The 19,041-nt window shown below is 32.8% G+C and overlaps 2 protein-coding genes across 12 annotated transcripts in view; one reads left to right on the top strand and one right to left on the bottom strand.

The window, feature by feature from the left end:
- The window catches only part of si:ch211-152c8.2, a 105,484-nt gene extending 95,025 nt beyond the window's left edge, over window positions 1-10,459 (bottom strand). For all 11 annotated transcript variants that reach the window (XR_012399655.1, XR_012399657.1, XR_012399658.1 and 8 more), the window contains exons 1-9: window positions 10,225-10,459; window positions 9,717-9,851; window positions 8,993-9,071; window positions 6,549-6,605; window positions 5,923-6,034; window positions 3,588-3,629; window positions 3,230-3,306; window positions 1,900-2,006; window positions 1,618-1,714 (exon numbers count right to left, since the gene is read on the bottom strand). Coding sequence is in view for 6 of the 11 variants with exons in the window: in XM_073941377.1 (XP_073797478.1) it covers window positions 1,618-1,714; window positions 1,900-2,006; window positions 3,230-3,306; window positions 3,588-3,629; window positions 5,923-6,034; window positions 6,549-6,605; window positions 8,993-9,071; window positions 9,717-9,850 (705 nt within the window). In the remaining 5 variants the exon portion in view is untranslated. The remainder of the gene's footprint in view (window positions 1-1,617; window positions 1,715-1,899; window positions 2,007-3,229; window positions 3,307-3,587; window positions 3,630-5,922; window positions 6,035-6,548; window positions 6,606-8,992; window positions 9,072-9,716; window positions 9,852-10,224) is intronic.
- A 228-nt stretch (window positions 10,460-10,687) lies between these two features.
- On the top strand, window positions 10,688-17,267 carry cyb5a (cytochrome b5 type A (microsomal)). The gene is given in 5 exon segments (NM_213135.2): window positions 10,688-10,877; window positions 11,821-11,949; window positions 13,865-13,894; window positions 13,986-14,020; window positions 16,320-17,267. Coding segments are annotated over 5 exon segments (414 nt in total). The 5' UTR covers window positions 10,688-10,742; the 3' UTR covers window positions 16,405-17,267.
- The last annotated feature ends 1,774 nt before the right edge of the window (window positions 17,268-19,041 follow it).

Raw genomic sequence — 19,041 nt, 5'->3', positions numbered from 1 at the left:
GTTAAACTTTTCCAATATATATTTCCAGTTTTACATAGTGGATGCCCTTCCAGCTGCAACCCAGTACTGGGAAACATCCACACACATACACTACGGACAATTTACTGTAGCTTACCCAATTCACCTATACCGCATGTGTTTGGACTTAGGAGGAAACCCACACCAACATGGGGAGAAATGCCACCTGACCCAGTCAAGGCTTTGAACCAGCGACCTTCTTGCTGTGGGGTGACAACGCTACCCCCAAATTAATTCGTTTTCCAGAATCATCATAAAACAAATCAAGGGAGTTTCATTAAAGCTAAGATAATCTTTCCCTTCCTTTTTATGTCTGTTCACCCAGAAAATGATGTTTCAAAAAGTACAAAAAAGGATCAAATCATTATTCGTTTACAGCATTTATGAGAACCATTGAGTTTTTTTCTTGCATATTAAGCATGTATGAAAAGCTTATTTGTTCTAAGATAACTCTATAATTCTATGTTTCCATAATATAATATTATGTCAGATTGAAAGCACTGAATTTGAAACTGAAAATGTTTTGGTATATCTCTCAATATAGCCTTGCACCAGGCCACCCACAATACACCAACGCAGAATAGTTCACCCAAAAATGTCATTAAAATTGACTCATTATTTACTCGGCCTCGAGTGTTTCCAAACTTTTATAAAAAATTTTTCTTCAGTTAAACACAAAAATAAGATATTTTGAAGAAAGTTGAAAACCTGTAACCATAGTAGGAAAATCAAATATTTTTGAAGTCAATGCTTCAGCTTTCATCAAACTATCAACTAATCTTCTTTTAAGTTTATTAGAATGAAAAAACTCATTTTTTTGGTGAACAATCCCTTAAACACATCTACTTTTTAGACCGGCACACAAATGGCTGCAAATGCATTTGTGATTTAAACATATTGCCAAAAATTATACCTGTGCCAGGCCAGCAAAAATACTTGCTTCACTTATTGTGCCAAGTGTTTAATAGGGTCCAATATTTCACATACTTTGGGCTCTTTATTTTATATTTATTTTACAAATAACCACAAAGAATCATTTGGTTTCTAACATAGTTGAAGTCAGAATTATTAGCCCCCCTTTGAATTTTTTTTCTTGTTTAAATATTTCCCAAATGATGTTTACCAGAGCGGGGAAATTTTCACAGTATGTCTGATAATATTTTTTCAATGTTTTCAATAAAAAAAGAAAAGAAAAGAAAATTAGGGACAAAATTATTTGCCCCTTTAAGCTATTTTTTCCCCAATAGAAACCATTGTTATACAATAACTCGCCTAATTGCCCTAACCAGCCGAATTAATCTAGTTAAGCCTTTAAATGTCATTTTAAGCTGTATAAAAGTGTCTTGAAAAATATCTTGTCAAATATTATTTACTGTCAATATGGCAAAAATAAAATAAATCAGTCATTGGAGATGAGTTATTAAAACTATTATGTTTAGAAATTTGTTGAAAAAAAACTTCTCTCCGTTAAACAGAACTTGTGGAAAAAATAAACAGGGGGGCTAATAATTCTGACTTCAACTGTACATACTGAACCAAGAGCATCACTGAATACTTCAATAGGAATATGTGTCTAAATTGTTTGATGTTAGTGTTTACCATATTGCTCCAGTGCTTCTGAATGTCTAGGTAAGATTGGAACGGGCTTTCCTCTGGAATCCTACGACTGATGCTGATGATTTGGCCTTTCTTCATACTGTTCACACATACATACAAAACAAAGGAGTAAAAGTATCGATTTATTTCTGAATCACTAACACTGAGAACAAAGGAGATTATGACAAGGATTTTCTCCCTCATGACGCCCAGCAGTAAAGCTTTAGAAAGTAACTGCACCATATAAAGTATTCTAACTGCACATGCACACACATACACACAAACCTAGGCAGAATGTGGCACCAGCTATTTGGCATGACTGTATGCAGCACAGCTTCTTTAGTGTGGAGGAAGTTTATCACCACAGGAGCAGGAAAATCAAAATCCTGGATCTGGCAGAAAACAGAAGAGTATCTCAAATATAAAAGCTAAAAATAATGCAATCCATAAAAACTGTATTACTTTGTATAACTGGTTTTATTTCTGTAAATTATTCTTTCAATAATGCAATATTAAAACAGCCACGTTAAATAAAAATTTTAACCTACTAATTGCTTTTATGCAAATGTGTGATTTATAGTATGTAGTATGTTTATAGTATATATACTGCATGTGTAGAAACGTCTTGTTTAAAAATGTATATATTTGTTTTGAATATACTTAAGACATTCATTCCTTCATTTTCCTTCCCCTGTTTGGACTGTGGGGGAAACCCACATGAACACCTGGAGAACACGCAAACTCCACACAGAAATGCCTACTGACTCAACAGAGGCTTGAACCAGTGACCTTCTTGCTGTGTGGTGACAGCACTACCCACTGTGCCACTGCGTTTGTAAATTTGTAAATAAAATTTAAATTAAATCATTTAAATAAGATTTACATTACATTTATATTAAAAAATAAATTAAATATATTATGTTGTTTTAAATGTATTTTTAAATTCAAATTTTTGAATATTTTTATAGTCATATTTAAATATATTGTTATCCCTGTATAATTCGATGAGTCCATTTTTTTTTTATAACAGACATAAGATTTATGCATGTTTGTTAATAAATATACAGTTGTGGCCTAATTATTAGAACACTTGGCATATTTAAAAGGTTTCAGTTGTTTGTTCACACAAACATTCCTTGATTCAAAGACAAGTATTTGGCTTTAGTTGAAGAGGGCAGAACATTAGTGTTTCCAGAAAATATACTGTACTATAGAAGAGAGACATCCTAATGTAATTGCTGTAAAATTTGACATACCAAACATTAAAGTAAAAAAAGTATGACTCACTTCATCTGATATTTATGTACATAAGTGTATAATAAAACATTTACATTACATTTATGTTTATAATAGATTTGTAATGAATATAAAGAATGAATTAATTCGAAATAATTGAATTTCAGTATCAGATTGTTGTAATGTCATCTACAAAAGCATTGACAAGCTATTGATCCAAACAGCTACAAACAATGTAAAAAAAAAGCTCCTTCTCCTACACATTCAGCACAATCACGTTAATAAAAGGTAGATAAGTGACTAAAGCATAGGGCATGAATTGTGGCAAAGGTTTAATGCTTGACAGTGGCACTAAATTGGTTCATATATCATATCTTACTTCGGCTGGAGGAAGTCTGACCGTCTTGACTTCCACATTGCCACACAGTTGAGTCTCAGTGATATTCATCTCAAGCACTGTAAATGAATATATAAGAGTGTGAGTCTGTGAGAATGAGAAAACACCAGTGTCATCATCTTGCATGACTCAGAAAAGCACAAACGAATGTGGGATAAAGTTTAAGGAGTACATTATTCAGAACCAACAGTTAGAATAGCAAAACAATACTACACATTTTTTCAGTCATAGTTTCTCAACCACCTTGGTCACTCCCTGCTATCAATTAAGAAAAAAAAAACACAATGTAAACACAAATGGCAGGATCACATGCCAAAGTATACAGGCGCCTCCCACTTACCAACTGCATTCAGTTTTCCAGTGTCACTGAGGAAATCTTTTCCTGGGAAAATAGAAAAAAAGTCACTATTATTTATGTAACTAACCGCATTGAGATGACCATGTAATCCATTAAAAACTAGCATTTTTGAAGATGTGTTTTAAAACCCATGCATAATCATAAACAAAGATTTAATTATAGTGCATTCTCTCTGCTTTGCTTTTAGAAAGACTTTAGTGTAAGCCACCAATAACTGCTCAAGGACAGCATCACACACATTTTCAAGGCACAGCCTTCAACACAAGGCCATCAAACTGCCTAATTATTTTATCGTGGACAGATTTTAACTCAGGCTACATCTACATTTATCCCAATGCATTTAATACGAGGACTTTGAAGACAGCATAAAGTGTAAAGTAAATGAAGTCTGATTATGAGTATTTTTAAGAAGTTGTTTACTCTAATAAGAAGTACTTGATTTTTGCATCTGAGTACATAATCCAGAGTACAAATAATCCATTACAACCCAACTCTGGCATTCAGGACTTATGACACTCATTTGCCATTCCCTGTATTGTCTAAAATGCAACCATCCTAGTGTTTTGCTGCAAGACAGAAACCACAAGTCAATTTTCTGTCATCTTTGAATGAATGTAATTTGACAAATCTTTAGTGACAGAAAGTGAGCAGCTCATAGCAGGAACATGCTGGTATAAACATCTATCAGTGTTAACCTGAAAATGTAGAGTAAAGACGTGGTATAACCTTATAAATGAAATAATTAATACAAACTAATTATTGGATGAGAAATGAGTGAATGCCATGCTAACTGACTCTTGATTAGAAGCATCACACATACTTCCCAGATTAAATATCACCAATTTAATTATGATGTATTGACCTGGCACAGTGGTAATTAGATACAACTTTAATGCTAAAATATTTCAGCTATTAGTTGAACTGACCTACACTTCCACATGCTCACCTTGAGTCGAGGAAATAAAAATATTAGCTCAGTTAATGAGATCACTCAGTCTATTAGACAGCATAAATTATCATGCTTACACTAGAAATAAGGCTGAAGGTGAGTTAAGATTACAAAGCAGCCAAATCAGTCCCAGAGTGTACTTTACCCTCACTTTACCCTACACTACTAAATGACTGTCTTGTCTTTAATGTGCAGAATCATTATTAGTTGAGTAAGCTGTAATGGTATTTTTTGTAATGAATCCACACAGGATAAATTCAGCTTGTAAATTTTGTAAACAAGCAATTCCAGCATTATGAATGTAACATTTGCAATAAAAATTCAAAACATAAATTCACAGAGAAAGTGTATATTAACATTATATTGAAACAACTGTTAATATTTTTCAAAGCACCTAACCACAGAGTTATGGGATCAGAAAAATATCAATCAGTAAACATTTTTTATGTTTTAAATGAAGAAAATAAACATGTGTTATGGGTGACCAAAATTGTCTGCAAGTTTACAGTAGACAACATACTTTGTAGAAATTATGTGAATCAAACTGCACAACCCAAAAGAAATAATGTTAACGAAAGGATAAGAGCCGGCTCTCTATAAAACAAAAATGATTGATTTTAATTTAGCTGACAAGAGGGGAAAGCTTCGTTATGGATGTGACACTTTTCTGTTATGGATGTTACAGATGTGAAATTGCCACTTGTGTGACTTTGGTAAATCAAATATACAGTAAGAGTTTGAAAACACAGACAGAGACATTATTTAGCATTTTAAAGTACTTTAAAATACTTGCTTACGCACAAAAAATGTAGAAATGGTTTCTCTATTTTTGTGAAAACTTGACATTTGCATAAAATTGCTCAAACTACTACAATCACATTGAAATGTTTTAGGCATTTTAGTTAAAATGGACAATTATGCTCCTTTTGTACAAGAAGTAAACGTCTCTGATGAGTGTGTATGTGAAATTGCAGCTCAAAATACAACACAAATAATGCTTTACAATTCTTTGAAACTGCCGCATTTAGTCTTTGATCCAAATTGTGCCATTTTAGTGACTGTCTCTTTAAATTTAAATGAGATTGTGATCTTTTCAAAAGAGGGTGGAGCTACGCAGCAGATTCAAAACTCTAATAGCTGACGGCTGCTTCTCACTCAGGGGCTGTCTATGGTAATATGGGAGAGATGGTCACTAATAGGCGGGGTTTCCTCGTCTGATAACACGTACAAAAGGCGAATGTCAAAAGAATTTCTGCAGACTGTTTTTATCAAGTGTGATTATAATTATTTTTTACCATTAGAGGCTGCCACATATGAAAGTATAAAAGTTTTTTGCATAATAGGACCCCTTTAGGTTTGGATTCTCACCTGCTATAAGATATTGGCCAGCTTTGTTCCATTTAGGGGCCAGTTTAGTTGTCACAGTGTAAGACAAACAGTTCTGCAGAATGGCAGGAAATACTCTCTGAGGAGGGCACAACTAAGGGGCAAAAAAAAGAGATTATGAGACTAAAATAAAGGCTGCATTACTTCACACACTACTGGAAAATGTGTTTGATTATTGTAGTAATATAATTTCTTAAAATACACATACATTGTAAAAAATGTAGGGTTCCACACAATTAATTCATGTTGACCCAACACAAATCGTTTAAGTTATTTTACCACTTTTAACAAATTTATGTGGATTAAACATGAAAAATAAAGTTGTCCCAATGAAATATCAATAATTGTGTTGTTTCAGCTCATTTTAATTAAGTGGTTTGATCAAGCAAATATATATATATATATATATATATATATATATATATATATATATATATATATATATATATATATATATATATATATATATATATATATATATATGTGGTAATGTTTTTATACTACTTTTGGATTGCATTTGGATTACTTTTGAGCTAATCCTTATTTGATATGAAATATGTTGTTGTCTATATTATACTATATTGACAGAAGCAACTTTATAAACTGACCTGTAGACCATGTTTCTCTGCAAAGGCCTGGATGAAACCTGTCTTGTGAAGTGCAGTCTAAGATAAAAGTACAGTGAAAAAAAAGAGTGAGGACAGAAAAAAATATGACATTCACGCTACATCAGACAAGGCACAATGTTAGTGATCATGAACTTGAAAGAAGAAGTTCATTCAGAACATTCGGCTTTTCAATGAAGTTCATGCTGCTTTTTCTCTTTTGGCTAGTACAAAAGCCATGGAAGTTATATAAGCACAACATGGTCAATTATTCACCAGTGTGCCCACTGAAAGTCTGACAACACATTCACAACATTTGTAAAAAATCAAATCACAGGCACAGGGTTATCATGGACATCTTGTTAGCTGCTTTTGACACACTGTGTGAAGTGCTGATTTAATTGGCTTTAGTTCAGCACAGGAAAGGAGATGACAGAGTGTGTGTGAGTGTGTGGAATGTGCCTCAAATATTTTGCTTCGCACGAGATGTGCCTTAGCAGGAGCAGTGCCGACACGCACACACATACGTGCAGCCACAAATGAAAAAGTCACGCATATGCAACAACACAAACCTCACTGACTGGTGCAAATGCACGCAAGGTAATGAACATTATCACGAACAGGGAGGGATATTGAATAAGTAAGAAGTATTAAGTAATGACAGGATATGAGGTATAAATCAAAAGATCCATCTGTCAAGGAAGATTTTTAAATACATTTTGGCATTAATTTAAATCCTCATTAAAGTCAATCACATTGCAATTTATTGCAAACATGCTACATGCAGTTTGATTTGATAAAATGTTCCACTAATGACTAAAGGGTTAGTTCACCCAAACATTTAAATCCTGTCATTTATTACTTTCCCTCATATCATTTCAACACCCTGAGACTATTGTTCATCTTCAAAACACAAATTAACATATTTCAGATGATGTCTGAGAGCTCTCTCACCCTCCATAAACAGCAAGGGAGATGTTCAATGTCCAAAAAAGGAACCAAAAACATTGTCAAAACAGTCCATGTGTGGTCCAGTGGTTAAACTCTTAAAGCTCCAAGAACAATTTGGTGCACCGAAAAACTCCAGCATCAGACCAAGGATGCACATTTACTATGGGCATTACAATGCTGCTTGTTGCACTGCTCTAATAGCAATACATTGTGCACCCTGATCTCATTCATTTACTTTCTTTTGGCTTAGTCGCTTTATTCTTCAGGGGTCCTCACAGTGAAATGAACTGCCAACTTGTGCAGCATATGTTTTACACAGCGGGCGCCCTTCCTGCTCCAACCCAGTACTGGGAAACATCCATACACACTCATTGACACACATACACTACGGCCAATTTAGTTTCTTCAATTCACCTATACCATTTGGACTGTTGAGCAAACTGGAGCACCTGGAGGAAACCCACGCCAACACAGGAAGAACATGCAAACTCAGAAATGCCAACTGACCCAGCCTGGGCTCGAACCAGCCACCTTCTAGCTTTGAGGGATCAGAGCTAACCACTGAGCCATCGTGTCGTCCCACACCCTGATCTGATGGGAAGAAAAGATTTATGCTAACAAACTTATATCATTAGATTTTTTTGGCCCACAAGTGTTTTGGAGGCTTTTTATGATCACAGTTGAACCACTGAAGTCACACGGTATGTTTTGACCATGCTTTAAGTTCCTTTTCTGGACTGGAACATCTCTAATCCCTTGCTGTCTATAGGGAATGAGAGAGCTCTCAGAGTTGATCTACAATAATAATAGAATAATTATGTCTTCACCTGTATGTAGGGGTATTTTTAATTAGCTAAGTTGTTATATATAAGCTGTTATATATCTTGTGATATCATGTGCTGCTTCATCCCAGTGCATAGAAGTTATCCATTACAAACTATAAATTTTAAGTGTGTCACAGAAGTTGGGAAGCCTGTTCTTGAGATTCAGGCAGAAAGTAGGTTATAGGAACTAATCTGTCTGTCTGTATGACGGTCTGTCTGTCTGTCTATAATATTAATTGCCTGGATGATTTTTGTCAAAAGGTGGAGGTGGTATTGGTATATATTAGGGATGCTCTGATCGATTGGCCGGAGATGGGTATCGACTGATAATCGCATTTTTATGATCTGATTGGTACTTGCCAATCTGATGAACCGATCGCAGATGTTTGTTTACGAGTTTACACGAAGAGGAACCAGACATGCTAGTTGGACAGCAAAATATTGGAATGGTCTTGCATGTATTTAGGCCTTTTTACATATATAAGAACTGAAAGTACTGTGCTTTTGACATTATTGCAAGATCACTAAAAACTGGCTGAACATTTTAATGAATAAAAAAAAACTTTAAAATTATTTTTTAAACTTAAATTTTGAATAATATAGTCTACCTTTTTGTATTATATTTACTACAATAAACAAATAAGTATTGAAAGGAATACTCTATATACTTACAGTCATTATAACAGAAATGCCCCCATAATGGCCCAACACAGGTGAGGCAACAATGTCTGACTGCATGAGAATCAGCTCCCTGAAAGATAAAAAGAAAGTAACTTTCAGTGGGTGTCAGTTTAAGTCAGTGGGTGTAAATGTGTAATAACTGTGACTGATGCGGATCACAGAAAACAAACCATGTGGATCATTCAGTTCACCGGCTCTTAAAAAGACAGAATCCATGTGTCTTTAGTGCATTATATGCTGTCACACTTCTTGTCACATGACCAGATCAGTTTTTACATTCATACTGGAAATATGCTAAACATCACAATTGTGACTGGTATAAAATTTACTTGATTAAAAACAATGGAATTTAATGCAATTCTGACTGTTTTCCACATGTTGCTATTGTGACCAAGTGTAAAACCTAATATAACCAACATATTATCATAGGAGGTATGGAGTTTGTGTGTTAGGGGGTTTAAAGAGTAAAATGTCAAGAAAATACCAAATTGTGATTAAGTAAGTATGATTATTTATTAACTTTACCAGCTATACATTTTAAAGTCTGAAAATATGAGAGTCTAACAACAATACATAAAAGCAATTTGAACATTTAATCACAACTTAAAGATAAAAATATAACAATTTACATGTAGAAGAAGAATCTTTAAACCGTAGGCTACACTTCTTGACAGATGTACGTTAATATTTAATATCATCATATTTCTCTAATCACCTGCAGGTTTTCACTTGTTTGTTTCTCAGCTCTCCTTCATCATGACTATTTGGGAAGAACAGATTTACACAACATAAATTCCTTAGGTCCGGAAGATCGAGGCTGAACAAAGACTGTGCCCCACTTCCACTCATTCTGAAAGGAAAAAACTCAGGGTTAATTAGCAGTCATTGATCTGTGACCAAAGTGAACTATTATTGTTTAATTAGAGACTATTTTGGTCCAAATTTAAAATTATAATAGACATGCTCAGATTCTGTCGTTATTAATTATTTTAGACAATACTTAGAAGTAAAATACGTTGACTTATTATCTGAAAGAAAGAAAAAAAATAAAGTAATTTATTTCCTGACATAACTTACTTGATATATTAATATAAGTATTAACTAAACGTAAATACAAATAATACAACATAGAAATTCATCTACAAAGCAAACAAAAATGTCAAAAACACAATTAAATTCCAAGAAAGAAAGAAAGAAAGAAAGAAAGAAAGAGAAAGATTTACCTCAGTTTGAGTTTATTTAATTTCTGAGGTAACGTAACGTTAAAAGAAAAGCGCGGCAAGCTTGAGGGAAAGCTTGAGTGACGGTGTTTAAAGTAAAAACACGCTTATCTGACAGAAAGTGTAAAACAAAACCAACAAACAACGACTTTAGGGCAATTAAAATAATAGTGACTAACGGATTTAACTGAAATAGTGATAAACGGCGACGCTTCCGTATTGCGTGAGAACTGCAGTCTCGTGAACTTTCGTGAACTTCTTCGTGGGCTTCGGCAAAACCCATGGCCCAATGACATGATTGACATCCTTTCGTCCAATCAAAACAGACACGCTGGGCGACTCAAGCACGACGCCGTCCAATCACACTTCGCTTAGAGCGGAATGGGCGTTGCCTGGCCAGTTGGGAAATACAATTGAAAGAAGGTCCAGTGTGTAAGTAAGTTACGTGAAGGGATCGATTCGCAGGGAACTTTGGAGATCTTCTGTAACCATTCGAACAAAAAACACATTTAATCAAACCAATGGCAAACAACGGTACAGACGGAAATGGTGTAAAATATTATCGTTTGTCAGAGGTAGAAGAACGGAACTCTTTCAAAAGCACATGGATAATAATTCATAATAAAGTGTACGACGTTACAAAGTTTCTCGAGGAGGTGAGTTTTTAAAACAGACATACATTTTCAGATTTGCTGCTAACATTTTCATTTTGGTATTGTGTAAGGGCTGCATTACGTGTATGTGTTTCATTGTGTAAACAACAGTTGAATCGGTATTATGTAACTGTTAATGAATTGTTACAAACTCGTTTAATTTAATGCACAGAGTTATAATTTAATGCATTGAAAAACTCCAAAGTTCAAAGGTTAGCGAGAATTAAATGGATTGACCTTTGCTTAGTGTGCCCTTAAGGTGGACTTGAGATTCGACGTTAAGTATTGCTAAAAAAGCTGCAAACCAATGTGAAATTGGCAGCAACCATGCCAAAATACAAGTATAAAATCATAAACGGTTAATTTTGTGTATTATGTATAGGGAAGCTTCAGTTGCATCACACACTATCTTGCTGCAGCAATTCGGCAGATAACCATCATTTCAACTCTTTCCATATTATCTAGATCTAGAGAACTAACTAGTCCAGTTATTTATTGAGGTAAAGTTGGTTTATATTCACACATTCGTTCAGTGACAGCTTACTATGCTGTTTACCATGGTAATTTTAATATTCAGACTGAAATAACATGCATGACTTTAGAACAACGTTAGCAATGTGTAATTAGCTGAACAATGTTGTACAATTTCAGTGCTTAGAATTAGCAATGAATACTTTTCTTAAATTATATCATTAAGGAGAAAGTCTGAATGTTTGAATATAAAGCCAACTTTACATTAACAAGTTATTTTAATCTTGCTGGGTCTAAAAATGCTGAGATATTTTAGTCATGCATGACTCAGTACACTGATAACACTAACATATGAGCTGATAATTTCCTAGGCAACTATTTTCAAAGAGCAATCAGAGTTATAAATAAGCACAGATTAGTTTCTGAGATTGATTAAGATGATGATGTGATGTGACGTTTGCTCTGGTGTTCACAGCACCCAGGGGGAGAGGAGGTGCTGCGGGAGCAGGCGGGTGGAGATGCCACCGAGAGTTTTGAGGATGTCGGACACTCGACAGATGCACGCGAGATGGCCAGTTCTATGCTCATAGGAGAAGTGCACCCAGTAAGATGACCAGAACACAGTAGTATAGTTAATCAGTGGTGTAAAGTTTTTTTTTATTATTATTTATTATTTTTATTTTTTTTTAGAAAAATACAATACCGCACATAGCAAAATATTGCTATTTCTAAAAGATAAAAAACGACTAAAATATTAATGTCTCATTAGGGTTAACTTTAACTAAAGCCATCAATATAAACATGTGAAACTTATGTTATTTTAAGTATATTTTAGGTAGTCTGACATACTTTGATAGATTGACGTAGAATTACCAATAAAATATATTCATGTAAATGTTTAAAACACAAACAAATTCAAACTTACATAATGAAAATGGGAAATAAAAAAACTACGAAATAATAAATTAATAAATAAAAATAATAAAAATACAAAAAAGCAATAAATTTAAAAACAGCATAAAAATACCAAAATATTGCTCTTTCTAAAAGTTAAAAATGAAACATACTAAAAGATTAATGTCTTATTATGAATATCTTTAACTAAAACAATTTTAAGTAGAAAAAAACATTTTGAAAATTAATATTAAGCAAATCTTAACTTTTGTATTGTCAATTACAGAAGATGCCTCACTAAAATATTATTCAATTTAACAATAATTTATATAGCTAAAATCAGTCCGGCATATTCAGAAAGAGTAATATTTGATAAGATGTTAATTTTAGTTTCAAATACTTGAGTTTAATACTTCACAGCTATTCTTCAAACCACCCATTTTGTCAGCAGGAAATCTTTTGCTAATTTAAAATCAAATAAGTCATTGTCAGTCATCCCTGGCATGAAAAGTCATTAATTCGCTGGTGATTTATAGTCTCATTTTGGGGGTCATCATCACACACCAGGAGATTCCATTGTTAACCTATGCGGTTAGTAGTCCACCCAAAATAACGAAAACTGTCCCATACTTTTGATAAATCTGCTTGGGAAGATCTAAAAAAAGGATTTTTGCCCATCATGCACAGCATCAGACATGTTTGTTAGCAGCCATATCATGAAATCTGAGATGTTTTCTGAGACCTACAGGGGCTTTAGATACTATCAATAACCTGAAATCCATTTTTATTCCTCCTGGAGGGGCTGTACTGCTGTAGGATTCACTGTCAGACAGGAGTTGAGCAGGTTGTGCTGCTTTCAGAACTGAACTGGGAAAACATTTTATTATTTTTGTGTATTATAGGCAGCAGAAAATGCACAATTAAACATATGTACAGATAAGATACAATGAATGATAATTACATATAAATAATAATAATAATCTCGAATATGTGTTAAAGTATATAGATAACCAGTTGTTTTGTATTTTTTTATCATACAATTTCTAGTCGTCAAAAAAAAAAAAAAAAGAAATCACAAATGTGTTTTGAGCATCAAATTATCATATTTAAATGAAGATCACGGGAGACCGAAGGCTGGAGTAATTATACAGAATAATCAGCTTTGAGCTAATACAATTAAATTACATTGTAAAATGTTGTTTTTTATTTTTGGTTTTTAGACTATTCCTGAACTAAAATCTTTTTTGCTGCTTCTAGCATGAATTTTTTATTTAATTAAAATGTATATAATTTGTCAATCATAATATTTCACAGCTTAAACAAAAGCTGTAACATTATTTGATAACTAACTTTACAGAAAACAATGTAAATATTTACAAAGACAATAGAAATATATACTACATTAATAATTACAAAATAATTAGAAAGCCTAACAACTAAACTTTTTAAATGAATTTGAAAATGGAAAAAATAACAATTACAATTATAATGCTATCTCAATGAGACAAAAACACTAGTGTGCTCTATAAGAAATACTACTTAATTATGCTTTGAACAATTAAATGTGAAAAATTAAAGAGCTGTATAATGTTTTTCACACCTCTCCTCATTTGTCTTTTTCTCAGGATGACAGAGACAAGATTGCCAAACCACCAGTATGTAAATCATTTCTCAAACAATCTTTTTCCATACTTCTATTCAACATTTGATTCCATCTAAACTTGCATTTGCTTTTCTGCTCAACAGGAATCCCTTGTAACAACAGTACAGGAAACAACAAGGTAAGCTCATATTTATGGCAAAATGTAATAAGCTATTATTGCAGACAAGGTTTTCAGGTACAGTTGAAGTCAAATATTATTACCCCTCTTGCGAAATTTAAATACTTAAAAAAAAAAATTTCCTAAGTGCTGTTCAATAGAGAGATTTTTAACACATTTTTAAATATTATATTTTTATTAACTAGTTTTTTATAACTAATTTATTTTGTCTTTGCTTTGATGACAGTACTTAATAGTTTATTATTTATTTTAGAAGATATTAGTATTCAGCTTAAAGTGACATTTAAAGACGTAACTAGGGTAATTAGGCAAGTTAAGACAATTAGGTAAGTTATTGGACAACAGTGGTTTGTTCTGTAGACAAGAAAAAAAACATTGACCTTAAACTATATATATATATGTGTGTGTGTGTGTGTGTGTGTGTATATATATATATATATATAAACTGCTTTCATTCTAGACAAACTAAAAGAAATAACACTTCTCTAAAAGAAAAGCTATATTATACAGGGTGTCTGTGTGGTCTTAAAATGTCTTAAAATTCAAAAACAAAATTGTAGGCCTTAAAAAGTATTAAATTCACGGAAATATTGTGTTTTAGGCCTTATTATTATTATTATTTTAAACTTTCCAAGTAAAGCTACCCGATCAGGCCGACACCCATTGATACACCAACAATCCATCTAAATAAAGATGTATGTATATATTTACATTTATGTATTGCAAAGAGATGCAATTTACAGCAGTGGTTAGACATTTTTATTGCAAATTCTCTAAATTAAATTCTGTAATCGGGAAAAGAAAACTAAAATCGCATTACACAAGTTCATATGATGACAACAGAGCAGTACATAATTTACATAATCATCCATTTATACTAAACCTATTTACAGAAGTAAGGTGGAGTGGACATAATATTTATAAATCGGCATGACACTTTTAAGGTTGAGCAGGAGTTATTCTCAATCCTTTTGGACAAAAAGCCAACAAATATATATTTTTGATTATTCATGTAATTTTTTTAATAAATAAAATAAAAAGAGTGTAAAAAAAAAAGTAAAGTGGTTGAAACTAAATCAGGTTTGTGAAAACTGATTGTCATGCAGTTTTGCTTTTTATATTATTTTACTGTTATTTTTTTTTTTTTTTGGTAATGTATTTTTTTATATGTATATGATAAAGATATTTGTACAGTTTTATTGTATTAAAAGCCAAACCAGTGACTATGGCTGCAAATTACCTATTGGCTAGGAGCCTGTATGTGGCGGTAGGCATGTGCTGGTATAAGATTCTGACTGTATGATAACCTTGGATAAAATATCACGGTATTGTAATTACTGTTCTAAAATATATTCCTTTTAAATGTCTGGGTAAAAAACAAACACTTTTTTCCCCTCCTATTGAACACAATATATTTCATTTTTTGAAAGATTTATAATAGTTTGGAACAGTAAACATGTCAGGCTAACTAATTCAATTCAATTATATTTAAAACGGCATCTTTGGATATTTTTTTTTCGGCTGGAGATACTGTTGTCTTAAAATACAAATTAAAAAATGTAAATAGAAAATTTTACACATACCTTAGGAACAGTATTACAGAAAATTGTGCCAGTTTTAAAACCTTGACCACTGTATACCTTGAAAACGATTATCGTCCCATTCCTATGTGGAGCATCGTCTGCTTTAAACTGAGACAATGTTAAACTGCATGGTCTTTGTAAAAAAAAAAAAACAGAAATAGTAATAATAATAATACCTTACACAATGTTAAGCTTGTCATCAAAAAAAAGAAACATTGCTGAAAAAGAAGTGTATACAACTAGTTTCTTTTTTTGACAATAAAATATGTTGTTAAGAAATAAAAAAAAATTTTGTGGCAAGCAAAATGAATTCCATTACCCCAAGTTGGGCCATTATAATAAATCCTTAGTGTTTAGCCCTGTATACTTTACAATTTATTCATAATGGTCTTAAAAGCGTCTTGAAGTCCTAAATTTGACTTTTTGAATCCTGCAGAAACCCTGATTGAAGAAAATACTGTGAAAATAGTCCTTGCTCTGTTCAACATCACTTGAGAAATATTTGAAAAGTAATGCAAATTTTACATGGATCATATTCATAATTCTGACTTCAATTGTACCTATAAGAAATCCAACACCATTTTCTTCATCAAACGAGTTCCCCTTGTTTTCATTTCGAACTTTCCATTGTGTTTCTGAGGCAAGTGTCTAATTAATAATTCAAGCTAATTGCTAAACGCTTTGTTCTGTCGCTTGCCTGTGGTTTCTTGTTTCAGCTGGTGGTCAAACTGGTTGATACCTGCGGTGGCTGCTGTAATCGTCACCTTGATGTACCGCATTTACACTGCAGAGGAGGCATGAACTACTTCTGCAAGCTGAACTACATTACCCATAATCCATTTCAGGTTTCGCCATTACCGTAAAGATCTACTAATGAAGGCAACTTTTGTGTTAGTTTGGCTGTTTGTCATAACAAATTTTTTTATGATACACGACTGATACCGGTTAAAATATCAATGCTGAATAGTCTCACATATGCAAACGCAACATCAAAGAAATCAATTTTCAGTTGATCGTTGCTCTTACTCAGACATGAGAGAAATTACTAATGCTTATCTCTCTGAAATGTAATGTATAATATGCCAAATGCTACTGTTTATTGACAACCATTTGTCCATTATGACAGATTCACTTCAGATTATGCAATATTACTTTTTGACATTTTTTTCATGACATTTAACCACACAAGCTCTTATTTTGCATCATTTTCACTTTCATTTGTCATGAAAATAATGTTGCAATGCAAAAACAAAAAGATTTTCAGCTGAAATATGACAGAATGTTCACATTATGATTGTACACACAACCTAACCAAAATATGTCATTATATGTGCTTAATTTCTTCTACAACCACACAGACAATCATCTAGAATTCTCCATTATCTGTAATAGCTACACTTTAATAATTGTATTTTTTTTCCTGCCGGTTACACATCGATGTGCCACATAAATGCATCAGTGTACCACCACGAATGGTGCTTAAACATTCCTCTTTTTTTCCAACAAAACTGAATGTAACGTAATGTACTTGTGTATATAATCTAAAATACAAGCATCTTTCCCTAACAAAGATGTTTGCAGTATAACTTCATTGCTGCTATCACCATAAGACAAATAACACAAATCATTCAGCTTTATTGTGTCCCAATAAACAAGGAAACTGATTATGTGGCTTTCTGTTAACTCATTTCTATAATGTAACCACTTGGAATTGCTTTCTTTTACAGATCAAGTGCTTTAAATGTGGTCTTATCACAGCCCTGGTTATCTGGAGTAACTACAAGGGTTTCACTGTGTCCAAGGGGTCTTAAAGCGGTGGTCCACAGTGTATTTTTAAGGCATGTTGTGTTCATAAGATGCAAAGCAATGTGTGCTCATGCTTCACTTGTAGAAAATGATGTTATTTTTTCATATATGTTACTTTGATTAGCTACTCAGCTAACATGAAAACGACTGTCATATTTCCTAGTTCCCCCAAAAAGGCCCACCCTCAAGAGGCTCTGATTGGTCCGCTAACATAATTTACTGTGATTCGTGGATCAGCTCCACATCACCATTATGTGTTATTGTTTGCTATTTGAGATGTAGAACACAGGGAAAGCGCCTGCACAGAGAGACACTATAGTGCTGCTGAAGATTGGGGCTGTTTACAGCGGTTTGACTGATAAATATGAATTTCAGCTACATTGTTAGCAGTGCCAAACAGCATTTCCGGTTGTTTACATCCTTGTTTACGTCTTTGCTACAGCTTACCGTTAACGCTAGAAACTTTGCATGTAATTGATCAATTTTAACAAATTAAAATAGTTCGTGGGTTGAAGGAGTTTAGCCGAAGTTCTCTTTTGTCAAATGCTTTATATATTTATATAATACTCCGGAATATAATTAAACTGTAAGCACTCTCTTTGTGTCATGTCCTTTGGAAGCAAAAATACAGAAACAGATGAAGCTCTGTGGAAATAGCAGCGTTTGGATGGCGTTTTAGCTTTCTCTGCTATAACATTACAGCGCCTCTGGCCACGCTCCTTCACTGCACAGGGTGTATGCACGTAATCTGAAGCCCTTGTGATCTCACTAGCCTGGATGTATTTTTTTGTAGTCCCCAAATTTTGTTCGCTGTGGGCTTTGCTAAGCCAACTCTGTAAAAGCTAATGTCTCACTTTGCATTAAACTTTGAGTATCTTACATTCAGAGATGTTATGTTGATTACACATCAACTAAAGTTAAATATTGTATTGTAGTACTAGTGGATCACCCCTTTAAAATGTCTTAAATTATAAACGGGTCTTAATTTTCCTCTGTCCAAGTAACGCTACCCAATCAGGCCGATATCCATCCAATCACCAGCCATTCATTTTAATAAAATCAGAGAAAGAAAACTAAAACAGTTTACAGTAGTCATAACTAAAGATCTATAGGATGAAATTATTTGGATTATCATACATTTATGCTCAAGTTTTGTCATTTTTCCATTTTAAAGGCTGGCCTAAATTCTGAGTTTTAATAATTTATCAGCTAATAATAAACCAACAACAACGTGATTCCAGCTCTGTGACATTGTTGTCATTATTGTGGTGTGGACTATTTATTTATTTACTTCATTTGTTTTTTCATATATTTTTTTATTTAATAATTTTAGTCTATTTTATTTTGTGAATTGTGTTTTACTTTAACTTTGTATTTATTTATAAATAAATATAATGATAATTATTATTATTAGTATGAGTTGTAGTAGTACATTGTTATTTATATAAAATTTTATTAAATGCATTTATTTATCTCAAGGACATATTTATTTATTGAAATACTTAAATATTTTACTAGTTAAATTATTTATTAATTATCTTTGATTTAAATAACAATTTTTATGCTGTTTTTAATTGTTTTTTTATTGTTTTATTTACAAGGACCCCATGTGGCCCAGTTAAAAAAAAGCTT

This window comes from Danio rerio, chromosome 24 (genome assembly GCF_049306965.1).
Source record: "Danio rerio strain Tuebingen ecotype United States chromosome 24, GRCz12tu, whole genome shotgun sequence".
Lineage (NCBI taxonomy): Eukaryota > Metazoa > Chordata > Actinopteri > Cypriniformes > Danionidae > Danio > Danio rerio.
This window is presented reverse-complemented; position numbering and strand designations above follow the sequence as displayed.